This window comes from Haemaphysalis longicornis, unplaced genomic scaffold (genome assembly GCF_048455015.1).
Source record: "Haemaphysalis longicornis isolate Haplotype H1 unplaced genomic scaffold, Haemaphysalis longicornis Haplotype H1 scaffold_9, whole genome shotgun sequence".
Lineage (NCBI taxonomy): Eukaryota > Metazoa > Arthropoda > Arachnida > Ixodida > Ixodidae > Haemaphysalis > Haemaphysalis longicornis.
Genome location: NW_027526460.1, coordinates 93,647,267 through 93,664,306, shown reverse-complemented (window position 1 = coordinate 93,664,306; position 17,040 = coordinate 93,647,267). Strand labels below are relative to the sequence as shown.

At 46.3% G+C, this 17,040-nt stretch overlaps 1 protein-coding gene across 3 annotated transcripts in view; it reads right to left on the bottom strand.

The window, feature by feature from the left end:
- The window catches only part of LOC144151406 (uncharacterized), a 103,591-nt gene that overhangs the window by 34,107 nt on the left and 52,444 nt on the right, over positions 1 to 17,040 (bottom strand). For all 3 annotated transcript variants that reach the window (XM_077682446.1, XM_077682447.1, XM_077682448.1), the window contains 10 exons: positions 16,649 to 16,783; positions 14,366 to 14,595; positions 13,920 to 14,020; positions 12,734 to 12,839; positions 9,002 to 9,163; positions 7,511 to 7,624; positions 4,320 to 4,458; positions 4,198 to 4,230; positions 2,936 to 2,992; positions 2,151 to 2,279 (listed from right to left, as the gene is read on the bottom strand). In XM_077682446.1, coding sequence (XP_077538572.1) covers positions 2,151 to 2,279; positions 2,936 to 2,992; positions 4,198 to 4,230; positions 4,320 to 4,458; positions 7,511 to 7,624; positions 9,002 to 9,163; positions 12,734 to 12,839; positions 13,920 to 14,020; positions 14,366 to 14,595; positions 16,649 to 16,783 — 1,206 coding nt within the window. The remainder of the gene's footprint in view (positions 1 to 2,150; positions 2,280 to 2,935; positions 2,993 to 4,197; positions 4,231 to 4,319; positions 4,459 to 7,510; positions 7,625 to 9,001; positions 9,164 to 12,733; positions 12,840 to 13,919; positions 14,021 to 14,365; positions 14,596 to 16,648; positions 16,784 to 17,040) is intronic.

Here is a 17,040-nt window from a genome sequence, read left to right as displayed (position 1 = left end):
CACTAGATAAGCTGCAGAGTACCGTCACGGAGGCACACAAGCATGGAGGAAAGAATACTCAGGAGAGGCCCCTAGCATCCCAATGCATTGCAAAAAGTGTGGAGGAAGTTACGTCATTTTTCTTGAGCCCATGGACAATGTTGCTTACTTGTTTACAACTGCGGCGGCCAAATTTGGGCAAATAAAACGGACAAATTTTTAAGGCGCTTGGTATGTCGCTGCCTCGCTACGCTTGCAAACCAGCGCAGTCGCTACGACAAACGTTTTTAGATTAGGCCAGCTTGAAAACTCCGCCGTCGGAGGCGGCCTTAACTCGTATCCCGCGAGCCTGTTGCTATGACGACGACAAACGCTACTTTGCCAGGCTTAAGAGATGAAAAATCGTCCTTCTATCTCAAAAACGAAGGCCGTTTTTCGATTGAAACTTTGGGTGAGGGTTAGAATGGACAAATTGAAGGCGAAATCAACAGCTTAGAACATTATATCGCACCGAGGAATTAGCGACGAAGCTGTTTTCGCTTCGAAGCGGGAGGGCAGGGCGGCGCCATGTTAGTCAAATCAAACCGGAGACAGCAAAGGATGATGGGATAGAGTGCTGGGCTCCGTGGGCTCAAGTCAAGGCCGGACTCGGCTTCACAAATGTGACGTCAGGGCCTCTCCTAACCTTTTCTTTCCTCCATGCACACAAGTGAACAACGGCGGCCATTTTGCTGTTTATCAGTGTTGCCAGATTGCCCCTTCTGCTGCTTCACCGCTAACTTTGACGCGGTCATTTGTAAACAACACTGCCGACGACGCAGCAACATGCCATCCTCGGACACACTTCTGCAGCTGAAATTCTGGGAAGTGTGTTATCTTTGGTTCGCGTTCGGAACGACGCCATTTGCGCACAGCCGCAGAGCAGGGAGGGCAAACTGAGACTACAGCAGCTGACCGACAGTAAACGCATAAGCAACAAAATGGCGGTCCGCATGAACCACCGCAGCGTGAACAAATGTCACGTGATGCAAACTGACCAATGATCACGGCGGCGGCATGAATTAATAGGAAAAAAAAGTGCCGATGTTCTGTCACCTTATCTAGTGACACTACCTCAGGCTATCTTCACTGATCTTTGTGAACCAGAAGAACTCCGCTCATCGGTTGTTTGGACGAACGATACAAAACCTACTGTTGGACCAACGCACCATAGCGGTTCTGACACCATTCCTTGCACTCTAAGTTCCATACGAAAAATTGGCTGGATGATGCAGGTGTGCTAGCTATAAGATACGTTACTAGACAGGCACTAACAGACACATTTGGGTTCGAAAGAGTAAACTGTAGTTAGTGGTGAATGTCAGCGCTATGCTTTGCGCAGAATTACTGAAGTTGTGTTCGGTGATATGTATTTACGTACGCTGAATTTTGAAAAGTATCGAGATTTTCATATCAGCTTAAGTATTTGCAGACTTCGATCGCATTGCAACTCCCAAGACATCGTCCCCATTAGTCCGTTCTGCCGGAAACAAATACGGAGGCAAGCGGAAGAGGTCAGAAAAAAAAACGGCGGATGCTTTGACCTTTCCAAGATGTGAGGACGAAAGCACCTTCTTGTTGATGTGCTGTTTAACTTTGTGCTGAACTTTACGGCCGTGCCCGTCGCTAGATGACAAGCCCCTGGCCGGCACCCTCCGAAGCCTGTCCCGTTGTCTTGCCATCGCCGTTTCCCAGCCCGCGTTGCGTCGTCCTTTCTCAGCGCCCTCCTCCAAGACACTGCCCACACTACCGGTTCTCCTTCCTGGCACGCGATTCCCGGACCACGTTCCCCTGCTCACGCCCTTACCGGGGGCGAAATCCCTGGCTTGTGCAACTTACTTTTTTTGGACCATCCATTTTCAGAACCTCACAACGCATATGCTTGAAACAGATTTAAGGCTTCCGCCGTAAATGACACGACCCTTCTTTTGCTACCTGCCCTTCCACGGCAGCGAATCGCCTACTAAGATCACTATGGGTCTCAAATGCCGAGCTTCTTTGAGTTTTCCGATTTTCAAAGTCTCCGACAAGTTTATCTATGCACGCATGCACGCCTGTGGCTGTGCGTCCGGTGCGTGTGTGTCCGGGCGTGCATCTCGATGAGCTTGCGCATGTTAGTTTGTTTCACGCACCGTCTCTGGGTATGACTCGGTCCTTGGTGCGATCGAAGGAGACGTGTTGGTACACCGTGAAGCCGCAGACTGCTCTCGGGAGGATGATCGGGCTCAGAGGATTTGGAGACAGGACGCAGACCAAGAAACCTGTAAGGAGCAGTTTTGATTTATCGCACAGTTAGATCAAAGAGTGACCAGTATGACGGAACATCCACTACACAATAAAATCTGCAGACGAGTTCATTTTTAGTGCACTCTCGGTCGGATGAAGAAAAGGTTTGTTTTCTATAGTTATAAGCAACATCTCCCGTGGCAACAACAGGGGTATAGAAGTGGTAGTGTCTGTTGATGCAGGTTTTGTTAAACGCAATTTAGAAAAACGCTGCGGATAGGCTAGGTTATCGTTCGAGATAATCGCTGTCTCAGCTGTAGTGCGAACCACAACGGTTCAGATCCGAACGTACATGATGACTATTCGCATTGGTATATCGTATTAGGCCAAGACAGGGCCATTGTCAGTGGCCACTGTCTTGCCTTGCCTTTACATTTTTTTCTGATTGACATGCTTAGTGCCATGGGGTATGAAAAAAAAAACGTTGTTTGTTGCGGAGTGCGCGAAAGCTGCCTGCTGCTGTGCTTTGCTTACTCCGAATGGACCTTTTCCTGGCGGATGGTTTAGCCCCTCCATTCGTCCCTTGATATATGGTAACAGTATTTGATAAGGCCAAATTGCCATGATAGTGATTCTGACAAGTAATCCAACGTCCAAAGAAATCCACGATGAACACGTGGATATTACTTACTGCCTTCTGGAGGGGGATGATGACCCATGCGTCCCTCACGCCGAGGCGGTGGGGTGCCTGTGAAAAAAATTTTTAGAAATGTAAAACGACATTTCCAGGAGAACGGCCAGGATCACCTTCTTAGCTCGCTCGAATTCGTTTTCCAAGTACTCTGATTGAGCCATTTGTTATGTTGACAATTCACGCGGCTGAATTACAACAAGCTTGAGGGGTGCAAACATCCGAACCCTTGGAGAGTTTACATTTTTTTTATGTTAGTTGCTAGCTCTAAGTAGTTTCTTATGAAAATTAATGAAATATTGTTTTAAAACGATCTAGACAAGACTCGGAAAGATACGTTTTTTGTAGCCTGCTCGAAATTAAGGGACAAACGTTACGCCACGCCAAACTTTGGCAAGTCGAACCATGAGCATGCTAGGGTAATTAAGACTCAAGCGCTACACTTGATGCCCGCAGTGAAAACTTGTGCGGTCAAGCCCGGTAAAACGACCACAAAGCCTTCAACATTATTAGCGTAAATCTCAAACGTCTGGATTACATTTCACGCAGCCTAGAGGGTTCTTGAAAAGAAGATGATGTTTTTGCGAGCTGGCCTTGTGCACCATTCTGAAGAAGCGCAATTTTCTTTTCATAAAGCCATCCGTTTCAAATACTTTCCGATGTTACGAGTGACCTGTTAGTTTTAATTATTACTGGGCTTGAAGTCGTTTGCAATCTGTAAGTGCCATTACATCCCTTCTAAGGCTGTTTGAAGGTACAGAACTCCTCACTCTACAAAACAAAACAAATAGCCCTAGTAACTGCTCACTTTGCTGCAAATGTCGTCGAAAGACTTCTGCTATCCCTGCCACTTAAATGCCTGTCTTTTTTTCACCCCGCCAATTATTCACGCTCTTCCTCGACCCTCTCGCACCTCACACGATAAACACGGTGGGTGTTTGCTCAATTCAATTAAAATTTCCCGGATTGCACAACTCGCACGGCATTTAGTGGAACCTTTAGTTACCTTGAATTTCACCACTAAGTCTACGCTAGGTTTTGAGCTCATTGGTATTTTCAATCCGAAGTGTTCTTTAGGCGTATTTCTTCTGTCGAAAAAAATCAACCACACATCTATTCTCAATTAAAAGATCACGGCTACTAGATATAGTTGTGTAGAATATTAGAATAAGAATTAGAATAGGAAAATTATGAATACTATTAATAAGATTGGAAGTTTTTCCCTGGTTAGGAATACACACGAAGCCCGCGGAAAAACTTACTCAAGGGCGGTTGGCTAGTAAATTTGTGCTCATCTGGAATAAAGCAGCAACGCAGAGCCAGTTAGAGGTTTGTCAGCAGTTTTGTCAAAAGCAGGTCTAGGTATTCAATGGAATAGACCAACCTTGTAGGGCGGTTGCCAGTTCGACGATGCGCGACGTGTTGCGCTCTTCGGACGAGCAAACACTCCTGTTACCCTCATATTCGACGTAGAAAGCAGCCACACAAGTCTCGGAGCCGAAGAGCTCCGCGATGCGAAGAGCCTGCAATACAGGCATGATGACCACAAGCTTGTTTGTGGATCTATTGGAGAGTTTTAGCATAGCGGGTAGTGCACAGATGTCAACTGTCTTAGGTGGAGCAGCGCCTTACCCACTTATCGTCTGCCCCTGCCTTGGTGTAAGGTAGTCTAGTCACAACTGCTGTATTTCTTTCAAGGTTAAGGGGAAGTCTAAGTGTTCCACATTCGTATGAACAGTTTTTTTGTTGAAATTTTGGAGATAATATAGGCTAAAATCAAATCGATGCTCCAGCTAAGCCTGTGGACGACTGTAGGCTTAGAGGTACCGGGCACCGACACCCGACTGGGTATGGGTGCATTCGCTCCTCGGACGGGCGGCCCCCCGGCGCCATGGCCTTGCACGCATGTGGAACCCGGTCCCGGTACCTGTCAGCGCTAGCGTAGCGTACGCTAGCCGCTTTGCTGAAACTCTCCCTTGTCATCTGGAAGGCGCTAAACGCTGTGGTAAAAACAAAGAAATGATGTCATGAATAAGGGCAGTTAGTGGAAGTGGGGTGGTATGGTGTGGTAAGCGCTAGAAGACGCAGCACATGCGGAAGAAAAAGAAAGGGGATTTATATGTATTTTTTATTTATTTCTAGAATACCCCGGGCAACGAATGTTCCCAAGCAGGGGTGGGGGGGTGTTATGGTGAAGTTAGAATGAGTATACATTTTCTGGCGGGGTAAAAAAAGTAAAACAAGGCAACACAAAGTTATGTTGACACACACGTAGAAGGCGAAAAAAAATTGAAATTTAACATTTGATAAATACTTTTCAGTATAGAATACGACGAACGAATTTCAGGCGGGAGGTTATTCCAGTCGGTTATAATCCCCCCCCCCCCCCAAAAAAAAACGAATACTTAAAATTGTAAGTGCGCACTGAGGTAATGCCTCGTGGTATGTGATGACAACCGTTTGAGTAAGGATCATGTATAGAATAGAAAATAGAAATAGAATAGAAATAGAAAAAAAACTGAGCCTGGCTAGTTATCGTCGAGATTCCAATTCAGAGATTTTGTTTATTTTCATTAGTTCGATCGGGGGTCAAAACAGCAGTATCTATTGTAATGAGACGGAATGCTGATCTTTGAATTTTTTTTAGATAAATAATGCCTTTTTTGGTATGCGGGCCCCAACTAGGCATGCACCTTCTGAGAATGGTCGTTGTCGGAACTTTCGATGAAGACGAAGATGAACCTGGCAAGGATCTCAGCAAACGCATAGGCGAGGAAAAAGAGGGCGACCAGACGAGGCTTCAAAATGGCTGCTTAGAGTACAGTTGTGTAAATATTGTAAATATATTGGCTTTTCCTAGACGGCGGCGTCCTCCCTTTCCCCGCTGGGCGTTCTTCCACAGTCTTATTATTGTGCTATAGGGTCATTGGCAATAGTTATTGACAGTTGTTCGCCTCCTGTCTTTGAGGTCGAGAAAGCTGCGCTAGCGAAGACAGATATGGATTTCTGAATTGAGAAGCCACCCCCTGGGAAGAAATGGTCAGTAAAAATGCTCCTCCTCCTCCTCCTCATACTCCTTCTCCTCATCATCATCACCATCATCATCCTCATGTTTTTATTCATTGGTGCTGTATTCTAATGTAAAATGGTATGGCGGCCGAAGTGCGTATAGTGGTAGCGAAACAACGTTGGGGCAATAACCTCACAAAGCACGTGGGTATACATTCCGAAATATGAAGCAAATATTGCAGGGCTTTTTTCTTACAGTTCCGTTTTGTCCGTTCAATAATTGCAGGCAACGTGGACTAGCATTGACGTAGCGGCATCAGAGGCATCACGCGCATGCATTTTCACACACACAGAATTTTAGTGCCTGTGTTGATCCATTTCGTGTAGAAGGCCTGTATCGCCTCAGGCGCGTTCATATATGTAAATCTAGTGGCCTGCGGTGCACGCCAAACCGTTCAGTCGCTTTCACTTCTCGGGGGACAGCATGGGCGAACAGACATAGGCAAGCCTGTTACTCGCATGGGCGACGTCCTCAATTCAGGATGTCCTGGGCACGCGCAGCCGGCTGCGACAGAGAGATCATCGGCACAGTCCCGGTGGGAGCTGGAAAGCTGGCCCTCCGACTGCTTTCGGAAAGGACTTGGGAGAAGAGGCAAAGTTTGAGCACCCTCATACCACGTAGTATAGGTTGTATTCACTGGCGAGGCACGCATGCAGGCAACCATGTCAGTGCGCCGTCACTCCGCGGCATCGGGCTCGGGTGACGCGCGACGTCAGGCTCCACGGGATGGCGGTACTTGTCCGTGTGTGTGTTGTACGTTCCAAACTCTACCCCACCGAACGTAAAGTAGTGCTTCGACTCCAATGTGAGATCGCAAAATACCACCTCTGTTGACACCACCGTTGAGAATCGGGTTGAAGGGGAGCAGACGACGCACGCCGCTTTTTTTTTTCTGCGGCGCGCGGGCACAGTGGGATAAGCCACGTCATGTTCGTGGCACATCGGCCATGCCCATGGCCGTTTCCAGTGTTGACAAGCGAAGAAATTGACCACTAAACTTTTCATAGAATACCATCTATAGGGGGCAAGGAGATGGCCAGGGTTTGCATGGCAGAGGGGTAGATAGGTCTTGTGTAGTCGAGGTAAGTGAAAAAAGGAACTTCTTCGAATGTTTGTGGCGTTAATTTGTTTATCAGACTTGTTCTGCCTGAAATTAGGAAAGATAAAAACACTAAAGTTTCTCCTCTCTAATACGTCACTCCAACTCCCGTCAGTGAAGAGTAGGTGGCCGGGCACTGTTACTCTAGAATGGAAGGGCTGTGGTTTCTGATCTCTAGAGCAGAGGAGGAATGACGCTAGTGAAGAGTAGGACGGCCGCCACTACGACTGATCATTTGAACTGCAAATATGCGAACTCCTGCAGATGATCACTAGACCAGAAATGGACGTGCATCATTACATCGCGGGCGCCTTCGATCATTTGATTTACACAATCCAGACGGCTACGTCGAGAAACACACGCGGATGTTTCGGTGAAACACGGACTATTGCGCATGACTCCCCACCTTGAGATGAAGGGACTCCTCATTCTCGAACGTCAAAACGTAGCCGTTTCCTTCCTTGAAAACAGCCATGGCGTCCGCGTCGTATGTGGCCGGACTCTCCTGGTCGTGGCAAGTCTGCAACACAGCAGTCGAAATTTCTTTGTGCACCAGCGGTTGGCGGTGAAAACATTTTTCGTCACAATCCTGACCCGGACTTGTTATCTATTTGTTTGGGCTTTACACTGGTAAACTTAAAAGGGACAGACAACGGGTGCTCGATACTTCAATGAAAGGGCATCACTTAAAACACCTTGAAGCGAAGCGGTTCCCCTAATAGAGCGCTAGAACTTTCGAATGCGGAATTTTTTGACCTACCAGCCTTAAGTATGCTGCCAAAAGGAATGCTAGCAACGATAGCAGTGAGCCGAGCAGCAACATAGTTTAACTGCATGTGAGATGAAAAGAAACATTTCAAAACTTGTCCCCATCTGAAACATTAATAAAACACAATCCTATTCCTGTGTGCAGTTTTGAATCCCGCGTTGAAACCAACGCAGCTGTTTGCGTACCTAGAGTAATGTCATGTCTAGGCGCTACATGGAGCCACATTTTAGGCCCCAGAACATTTAGTGCGAAATGAAATTATTTCCACGAATTTATTTAGGAATTCCCAGTGGTCACCACACTATATTAAGTACTTGGTTTCATGTGAGCTATAGATGACATGCACTTTACAGAAATCGGTTGTCTGTCACTTTAAAATTACCAGAGAGTCCGCACTAAAGATATGTGTTAACCGCCTTTTAATACTATCCTTCGGCATTCCTTGCGCTACAGCAGCATGGAAGATGTACGGGAGCAACCTAAAGCCAGCACACGCACACTGCGTAATCCTTGTGGAATTAAACCAGCACGGATCCTCTGTGGTGATAAAAACAGGGTTAGGCGTCGCTTACACTTGTCCAATGACTGTGCAGCGCAAAGCACTAGGGTTCGTTCTGCCTGTTATGTACGGTGGTCATTTGACTGAACTCCGTCCACCAATCACAAGGTCCGAACTCTTTGCGACTGAGCGTATTGCCAAATCGACAGTCACTTGACCGACACCGCGTGATGCTTGCCTTAGAGCCCCTGGTAACTGTGAAGTGAGAATGGAACGGAGGATCGAATAGAAGAGGAAATTTCAGAGTGAGAAGAAGCTGCAAGAAATGACAAGGTGCGGAGATACGCAGTTTCACCTTAGTCGCACTAACACTTTAACGTCCACCAAGTGACCTCCCTCACGATTTCAGGTCTGGGCCGCTCTAGTAGTGCATGTTTCAATTCGCAATGCTGTGGGGGGATGATACGGTGTCACTGACGCCCCATTGATGCTTTTTTGTTGCCATCATTAGGCGCAAAACGTAAAGCATGGGCTCGAGATGCTCAAGTAGGTAACCTTGGTAATGATAGGTATGCTTCCATCGCACGAAAGCATCGTTTAGTCTAATGAAACGCTCCATACTCACGAACCTGCTCGTAGGAGACCCAGCTCTCTCCGGCACAAATGGTGTTCGCAAGGCTGGTAACGGGCTCGCTAAGCCAGAATCGCAGTACGGCCAGGCTGACGGAGATGCAGAATCGCTTCGTCCTGCTGCCTTCTGGTAGCTCCGCCGGTACGAGGTCACTCTTCTCCTGCGCATTTAGAACTTACTGTCAGTAATTCTCTTCCTTGTCAACTAGTGCGCTTTTCGTATCAGTGCCTAAACAGGTAAGCTGATGAGAGAAGAGAATGAAACTTGTAAGGAATCCAAATAAAAACAACCCTTAAGGGTGTCTTTTAAAGGAGAAAACGTTTTAAGCTGGGTTTTTGAAAACTGCCACTGTTTGGGTAATAAACTGGTGATTTAGTGGGTTGGGAATAAATTCTTGAGTGGTTTTTGGGCTGCGTGGTTTTTGCTACTCTATAAAACCCCTAATTTCAAGTATTTTCTTTCCCTAATGGAGGCACATACCTGAAATTAGCCGATGCGCCTGCAGTAAGGGAGGCACACACAAACTATGAATGTTATGCCCTCTATGAGAGTTCGCTGTGTTCTTCCGCTTGTCTTGCTAAGTTTAGTTACATTTTGCACCCTCTGGCGAAGCTCGAGCTGTGTACGCCAAAGCGAAGATATTCCAAAGAAGAACCAGAAATAAAGAAAGCCAATTGAATTGCGGTCCTGTCGGTTCGCGCGTTTTGCGGCATGGTGTGCGCTATTTTGCACACAAACATTCAGAGCTTAAGCGCATTACATCAGAAGCGTTGGACACATTCCGTTGGAAGCTTTGGAAGCTCCACATTGTTATCATGGAGCTAATGTCACCCTTCTATGCTCGTACCAAGTGTATTTATGTACCACCCCTCATGTAATTCCTCCACTGCGGAGGCCCTTGAGGTATTAAAATAAATAAATAAATAAATAAATAAGTATTTCCACACGCCATTGCTGGGTTCAGATTAATGACACACGCAGGTTAGAGGCAGTGACTAGGATTTCTCTTTGATCAGGCACGAAATGACTTTAATAGGAAGCGAAACAAAAAGACTCTTCTTTTAACATACTACAGAGCGAGATAGATAAAAGCTTGCTTCCGTAGCTTCTGTAGAATACAGATGCATGTAACTGGCCATTTATAAACAAATAAAACGTCGGGATGCCGTTACAAATAGTCCTCATACAAGGCCGAATTGCTCGGTAGCCAAGGCTGTCTGAACGGCTCAGAAATGCACTTTTGGAATTTAAAAAATATATCTTTTGGTACATACACTTAAGCAACATTAGCTTAAAAATGTTTCAACTGAAGCGAAGACAGTTGCTAATGCGCACATCGGTTGCTTTGTAAAAGAGCCTCGCTGTTCGAGAAACATCAAGGAGCTGTGTATCAGTGCTACACGGAAATCTTCAATTGACAGTTGAATGATCCCTTGAAGTGCACCTTATGTATTTTCAATGGGGAACTCAATAGGAAATAGGTCCGAAGGCCTTCGGAAGGCCTTTGAAACGGCCGTGTAGCACAGGGACAAGTCAGAGTTGAAACGAGCGTAGTCACTTTCAGGCGCTTCGGCGTGTGGTGGGTGCTAATCTCGGACCGAGTCGGTGAAGCACGAACGGTAATAGGAAATCTTCAGAAATAAGGTATACGGATGCGGCTGCCATGCTGTGTCAGTCTCATGGTGGCTTGTTCTTCGAGGTAAATAATTACGCGACACTTGCATCTTACCTTTCTCGACCCTCCCCTCCTCCCCCCCATCCCAATTCATCCTTGACCTCCCGACTGATGCAAAGAGCAATGGAAAACTCACTTTAGCACATGTTGAACAGCATACACCACTCTCACGTTCAAGTTGTGTCAGCTAATTTCAAAGTAATTCGTTGAGGCCTTCGAAGACGTATTGCTTTTCATGCGTGTGAAGCAGACACCCAACCCTGCCTGCGTTTATTAGAACAGTAATATATTAAAGAGAAATCTCTAGGGCCAAAAATTTTTGTGCGGCCCGCCGAATATTATAGAGGCTTCATACGGGATACGTGGCTCCCGCACGCCTATTGTATCTTCAGCGTCCGTAACGTTATCGTGGGAATATATATTTTGCTGTGGTGTTCCACCTATATGCAAGCTAGGAACTAGTTCAGCGCATCACAAAGGGTATAACTCAGAGACCATTCTTTTTGGAAATTACTACGCTAGGCTTGGGTGTCGAGGCACCGATAACTTTTCGTTTTTTTTTTTTTTGCTTTCATGTTAGATGAAATCGACATTTTTGCAAAACGCTGACCTTTATCCTTCCCTCTCCCTTAGAATGTACAAACTGTCTACCAACTTAAATCAATATCTTCACCTTACTCTTCCTTCTCATTTCTTGCCTGTGCCGCTCGAAGAAAAGTTTTTCTTTAATGTCTCAAAAGTAAGATTTAAGAAGGTCAAAAAGTTTTTTTTCTTTTTCAGGAACGAAACAGTGTCGATGGGGTCTTGCTCTGCTGAAATAAAAGTAGAATGATTTTTCAGCACTCTTTCTAATCGCTCTCGCGAACCGGCGTTTTTCTGAACGGAAATTTCCGACCATGCTTGAATATTTTAATGTTTGTAGTAAACCGGTTGGCGGCATACCCCCGCTCTAATTTTTTTTCTGGCTATGTGGTTGCGCTGCTGAGCCCGACGACGCGGGTTCGATTCCCGGCCGCGGCAGCCACTTTTCTGATGGGGAGAAAAGCAAAAACACCCGTGTGTTCGAGATTTCGGCGCACGTTAAACATCCCCAGGTGGTCAAAATTAACCCGGAGCCTTCCACTACGGCGCGCCTCATCGCCTGCGTTGCGTCAGCGCGCTAAAACCTACAATCAATCAATCAAATTTTTTTTCTAAAGTATGTCCCTTTACCCATGTGGTCTGTCTCATTGTTTTAGAAAATATCCGTGTATGCAATAGTTCAAACATGCAAAATTTCTTCCAAATCATGACCAAAGTGACGGGCAGTAGGATTGACCAATGTTACTGTATGGGTACGAAGGAACGTGCAGTGCGGTCTACTGTTAATGGGAACATGAGGGCGTGTTTCAGAGCGTCTGCTAAGGCTGATGCATCGGCGCATAGAAAATATTTGGGCCTACCTCCGAAATTTGTTCTTCGAGACGACGGGAGGAACTCAATGCACTTGCACATGTACTTCAGGAGGCATTTTGCCGGCATACACAATGCACTTCCACCATTCATTTGACAGTGGACCTACCGCTGTAGATGTACAAATAAGTATATAGTACGGGTTAATCGTTCCCTTACAATAAGGTGCACACTGTGACGCGGATCGCAGGGGGGGGAGGGCGGGGGGGGGGGGGGTAATTGATGAATATTTAGTGAGTTTTTTTTATAGTAGTGTTTGATTATGTCACTACCAAAACAATAGCAGGGAATTGAAAGTGTATACAAAAGAAGTTTGCAGGGATAAATTGGTCGCAGTTCGCTCAGGACCGGTATAATTGTAGATTAATTGGAGGGCCCTCAGCCCTGCAGTGGACGTAGACCTGTCATCATCATAGGTGATTATGATGATGATGATGATGACAAAAAAAGTGTACGGGAAGGTTTTGTTCGCACCTTAACTACAGTTGTCACTTCACCCTGACTCAGCAAAGGTGCCGCTTAAAAGACTGCACCGGAAGATTAGTGAGACTCTCCAAATACGCTTCGATAAACACATCCAGCCAAGGCAGAGATGCAGCTTACAATGTCAGAGAAGCTTCGGTTGGAGCCAAACGTAGAAGGGAAGACAATGGCGCAATTCTCGTTCGGACCAGAGTGGTGGGTGATGTAGATAACGATGTCAGCGTGTCTGCAAATCGCAAAAAATGGTGAACGTCAAAATTTGGAAAGGTCTTTATTCTGCGAGATGGTTTTGTCACAAGAGAGCTGCCGGTTGATGGCCAGGTAATGTTTCTCGACTTCGAGCTCCTTATCAATCTGGGGCATCTGGGCTGGGGACATGTACCAAGGTCTCACAAGGATTTGCTGTCGTATACCTCCGCCCACTCTGGGCTCGCTTAGCGCGGGGTGGCTGGCTCAGGCGCTGTGAACGATGTTTTGTTCAGATCATACCACCACCAGATAGAGGCTGTTCGCGACGATACTGCGGTAGGAGACCGGGCATTTTATTTTATTTTCCATAACTGGCTGCTTGGATGGACAAAATCATAATAATGTGAAACCCAAACGATATGAAACTTCTATTCTTTGTCAGCTTGATGCAGCTGGCCTAACGTTTTCCTCACTCCCTGAGGTAAAATATCGCACTCTGTCGGTGGCGCAGGACATCAAATCTGACATTCGTTGCCAGCAGTTTGGGTTTGTTTCTCTAGATGAATTGTATGGGGTTCGATTCCCGGCCGCAGCGGCCGCTTTTCTGACGGAGGCGAAAAGGGAAAACGGCCGTGAGTTCGAGATTTCGGCGCACGTTAACGATCCACAGGTTGTCAAAATTAATCCGGAGCCTTCCACTACGGCGCGCCTTATCACCTGTGTAGCGTTGCTGCGTTAAACCCAACAATCAATCAAATCAATTATTTGCACTGTATCTTCATCATTTGGCCGTGCACTGATCTAGTGGTGACGTCACCGCAGCAGAAAAGAAGCGCGAGGGCATCCGCACGAGCACTGTCGACAGCGGCGCCCTGATGGATGTTAATGTGCTCTAGGCGGAAAGATTTGACAACAAAATTCTCGCCGTCTTCAACCAATAGCTCTGAAAGTAAGTGAGTGCTTTGTAAACTTGTCGTCTTGCCTATTTGTTATTTCGGGGATATTTATATTTTGATTTCATCGAGCAATTTTACACGGCGTTACGGATTAAGACCATTTAAAAGAAGCGACATCAATCGGTAACTGTTCTATTGAAAATGCGCCTTCTTGTACTTACTGCAGCAAACTTGTGATTGGAACCTTGTTTTGCAGCGGCACGGCAACAATGACCTCTTTGAGCTGCTCTGTGAGCACAGTTCGTAGGCTTGTACGCATCATCTGAAAAGATTGAAGCCTCTGGTAGGACCCATTACCTTACATCTGAATCCATACACAGCTCCGGCGACAACGGTCATTTTTCGTCTGCTTCGTTTAAGGTTAATATTAAAAATTGTACGCAATCGGGACAATGTTGTTTTAATATGCTGGGCGAGAATAACATGCGGAGCATCTGTTTTATTTGTGTCCGTGACAGTTTTCATTACAGTAAAGAGTTACATGAACATGGAAGGAAATGCTCAAATGTAATGTTGCGTTCGTGTTGCGTTTGTTTTTGTGCTGGTATGTAGAGCGCAGGTCCAGGAAAGTGGAAACGGCATTTCCAAAGCTGCCAAGAGAACCAACCTTTATCAACGCAACGAGCCTTTGCACGTGCACGTCGGAGAATTCTTGGTCATGGATAAACAGTGCCAGTCTCTCTAAACCGTGTTGCTGCATCCAGAATAGCGTGGCGACGGCTATCTGCTCAGTCTCGGCATTCAACTCAGAGTGCAGCAGGTCGGAGGCATCCAGCTCCACCGCAAGCTTCATGCTTGTATCATTTTTGAGACTCAGGAAAGTCTTGAGGCTCGCTTCTGCAACCAGAAGATGGCAGGTACAATAATATTGTGAAATATATGTATTACCCATCATTAGCCGCCCATTGCTATTAGTGTCAAGCTTCACTGAAGAACGCGTTTTATTGCGAGATTTCTACAAAATTTCGTCGCTCTGTCACTTCGGCGTGTTTCATTTTGTCTCTGTCTTTTGCCAACAGCTCAAACTTTTACTGCTACCTAGATACGGAACGGTACGAGCGAGCCAACTTTATCATGAGTTGAGTATTGGTCACCTACTTTGTTAATGTTAGCAGCGGCCGCCGATTCTTATGCTTCGTTTTGTATCGTAAGCACAAGTAATCATGTAATAATATTTTACCCAGATAGATTGCGGAGCTTATATTTCTTCCTCCTCCCGTGTGAAACTTCTTGATTGCTTCAAAACTTCGAGATTCAGCAAAACTTTAACTGAGATAAAATCTGGTTGAACGTAGTCGGAGCTTTGACGTAGATAATGCGCTTCTTACGGGCCCTACTGCCTTGTGAATCGCCCATGGGCAGCCAGAGATCCAAACTCCCGAAGGAAACACACTGTAAAGGTAATGTAGCCGCAACGCTCCAGAAAACGCTCATCCGTAAGACCTTCTCCCGGGAGATTTAGGTGTGCTCACCCGTATCTGTACTTTGCATGAGATAAGGTTTTTATGAACGCAGGGTCTACAGTGCCGTCGGATGGATGTACAACCCAGCGCATGCAGGCATTGCTAGAATGCCGTCAGACGACATCAGGATACAGAAGAATTCGTTGGGAGCCGGCACGGCGTCCGGCCTTATATTCGGTCTTATATTCGGTCTCGGTCTTATATTCCTGACACTAGGGGGGAGGAGGGGGTTGAGCCAAGCTCCTACGCCTCTTTTGTAGCGTAAGCTACACTGGATGAGGTTGAGCAGTTTCGCGTGGACCTTGAAGTGCCGTGCTGAGCAAGCGCGATGAGCATTGCATTAGATTAAATTGGAATGTATTGGATTGGATTGGAAATCCAATCAAATTGGAGTACGGGTGTGTAGAGAATTGGGTCTGCACATTCGCCGGACTGCTGCATTCCGGAGGAGTGACGTCATAGCCGAGGCAGACGCACTTGCGCCGCCGCATGCCCAGCTCTGCGCCTCCGTTGCGCATTAGCCAAGTCTGACGCTGCGCCGGAGCCGCTTGATAGCCGTTTCGCGTGGCTCCTGGAGAGCCGTGCTGCGCATGCGCGAGGAGCAGTGGCTGGAGTGGGTTGGATTGGATTGCTGAACCTTAGCTCACGCTACGTATATTCTGGCATAGCCGAGCTAAGCCAATGCTGATTTTTTTATCTATAGTTTCAATTCAATTTCCATTGCTTATAAGCCACGCGCGGCATTTTTATGAAACGCAGCTGGACGTCGCTTTAGTGGAGTGCTTATAATACATTCGGGCGGCTTTCTAGACACCCTTTCTGTACGACACCATCTCTAGAACGCACTGCGTTCACAGTACTGATGTTAGTAAATATATACAGCACTATCTGATGACAGTTTACTGTCTCAAAAAGGTTAAACGTGCGCTTTGTCCTTATTGCTACACATACTTATTATCCTTCGCTTTTTAGCCCACGGTTTAAGGGGAACCCACCGGTTAACTTTCCTGTGGGACCTGGTACTTCATGACTCCCGGCCTAAAAACCATCATGTACCGACGCTAAAACTTTTGCAAATCAATGAAAATGCTCCAAACAGCCTAGTTTGCTTACTTTGGAAATATGTCGCTTCTGTACTGAAATAAAGAAATAAAGCACTCGCTTGCTGAACAGCTAGCGCCATCACGTGAATTGCAGATAAACCAAAATGGGTTTCTTGTTCATTTTTTATTCCTGCAACCAAATTATATATTTACAAATGGAGCAAACTAGGTCATTGGGAACATTTTTATGTATCTGTTAAACGTTTTGTATCGGTGCGCGGTGGTTTTTAAGCCTGTGGGCAACGAATTAGCAAGTACCATAGGAATGTGATTAAGTGAGTCCCTATTACGGTTGCCGTTCAATAGAGCTAATGGAAAACTTGCCGTTTCGGGTGAAGAGAGAGGAAGCGTTCCGCTCGTATGCGAGGCCCATGAACACGACGATGTCACACACCTCCCGAATGTCGGACAGAGTCTCGTTGATAACGCTGGCCATCGTGCATATCAGCCGCTTCTCTCCTGCAATCAATTGCCTCATCATTGCCTCACTGCAACTATCACAGGGGGAACGTTTCACATGCTTGTACAGTCGCTATCAAATGAACGTGATCGCAGGAGCATCGACTGGTGGGAATTTCAAGTTACATAGCGGCCGATTTATAAACTGCAAATATAAATGTTGCGCTGTCGTCTTCTCCTTAAAATTGCCTCCGTCTTCTCCTACTTAAATTAGAACCTTCTTTTAACATGAAAATGTTTTATTTCTGAATACACCG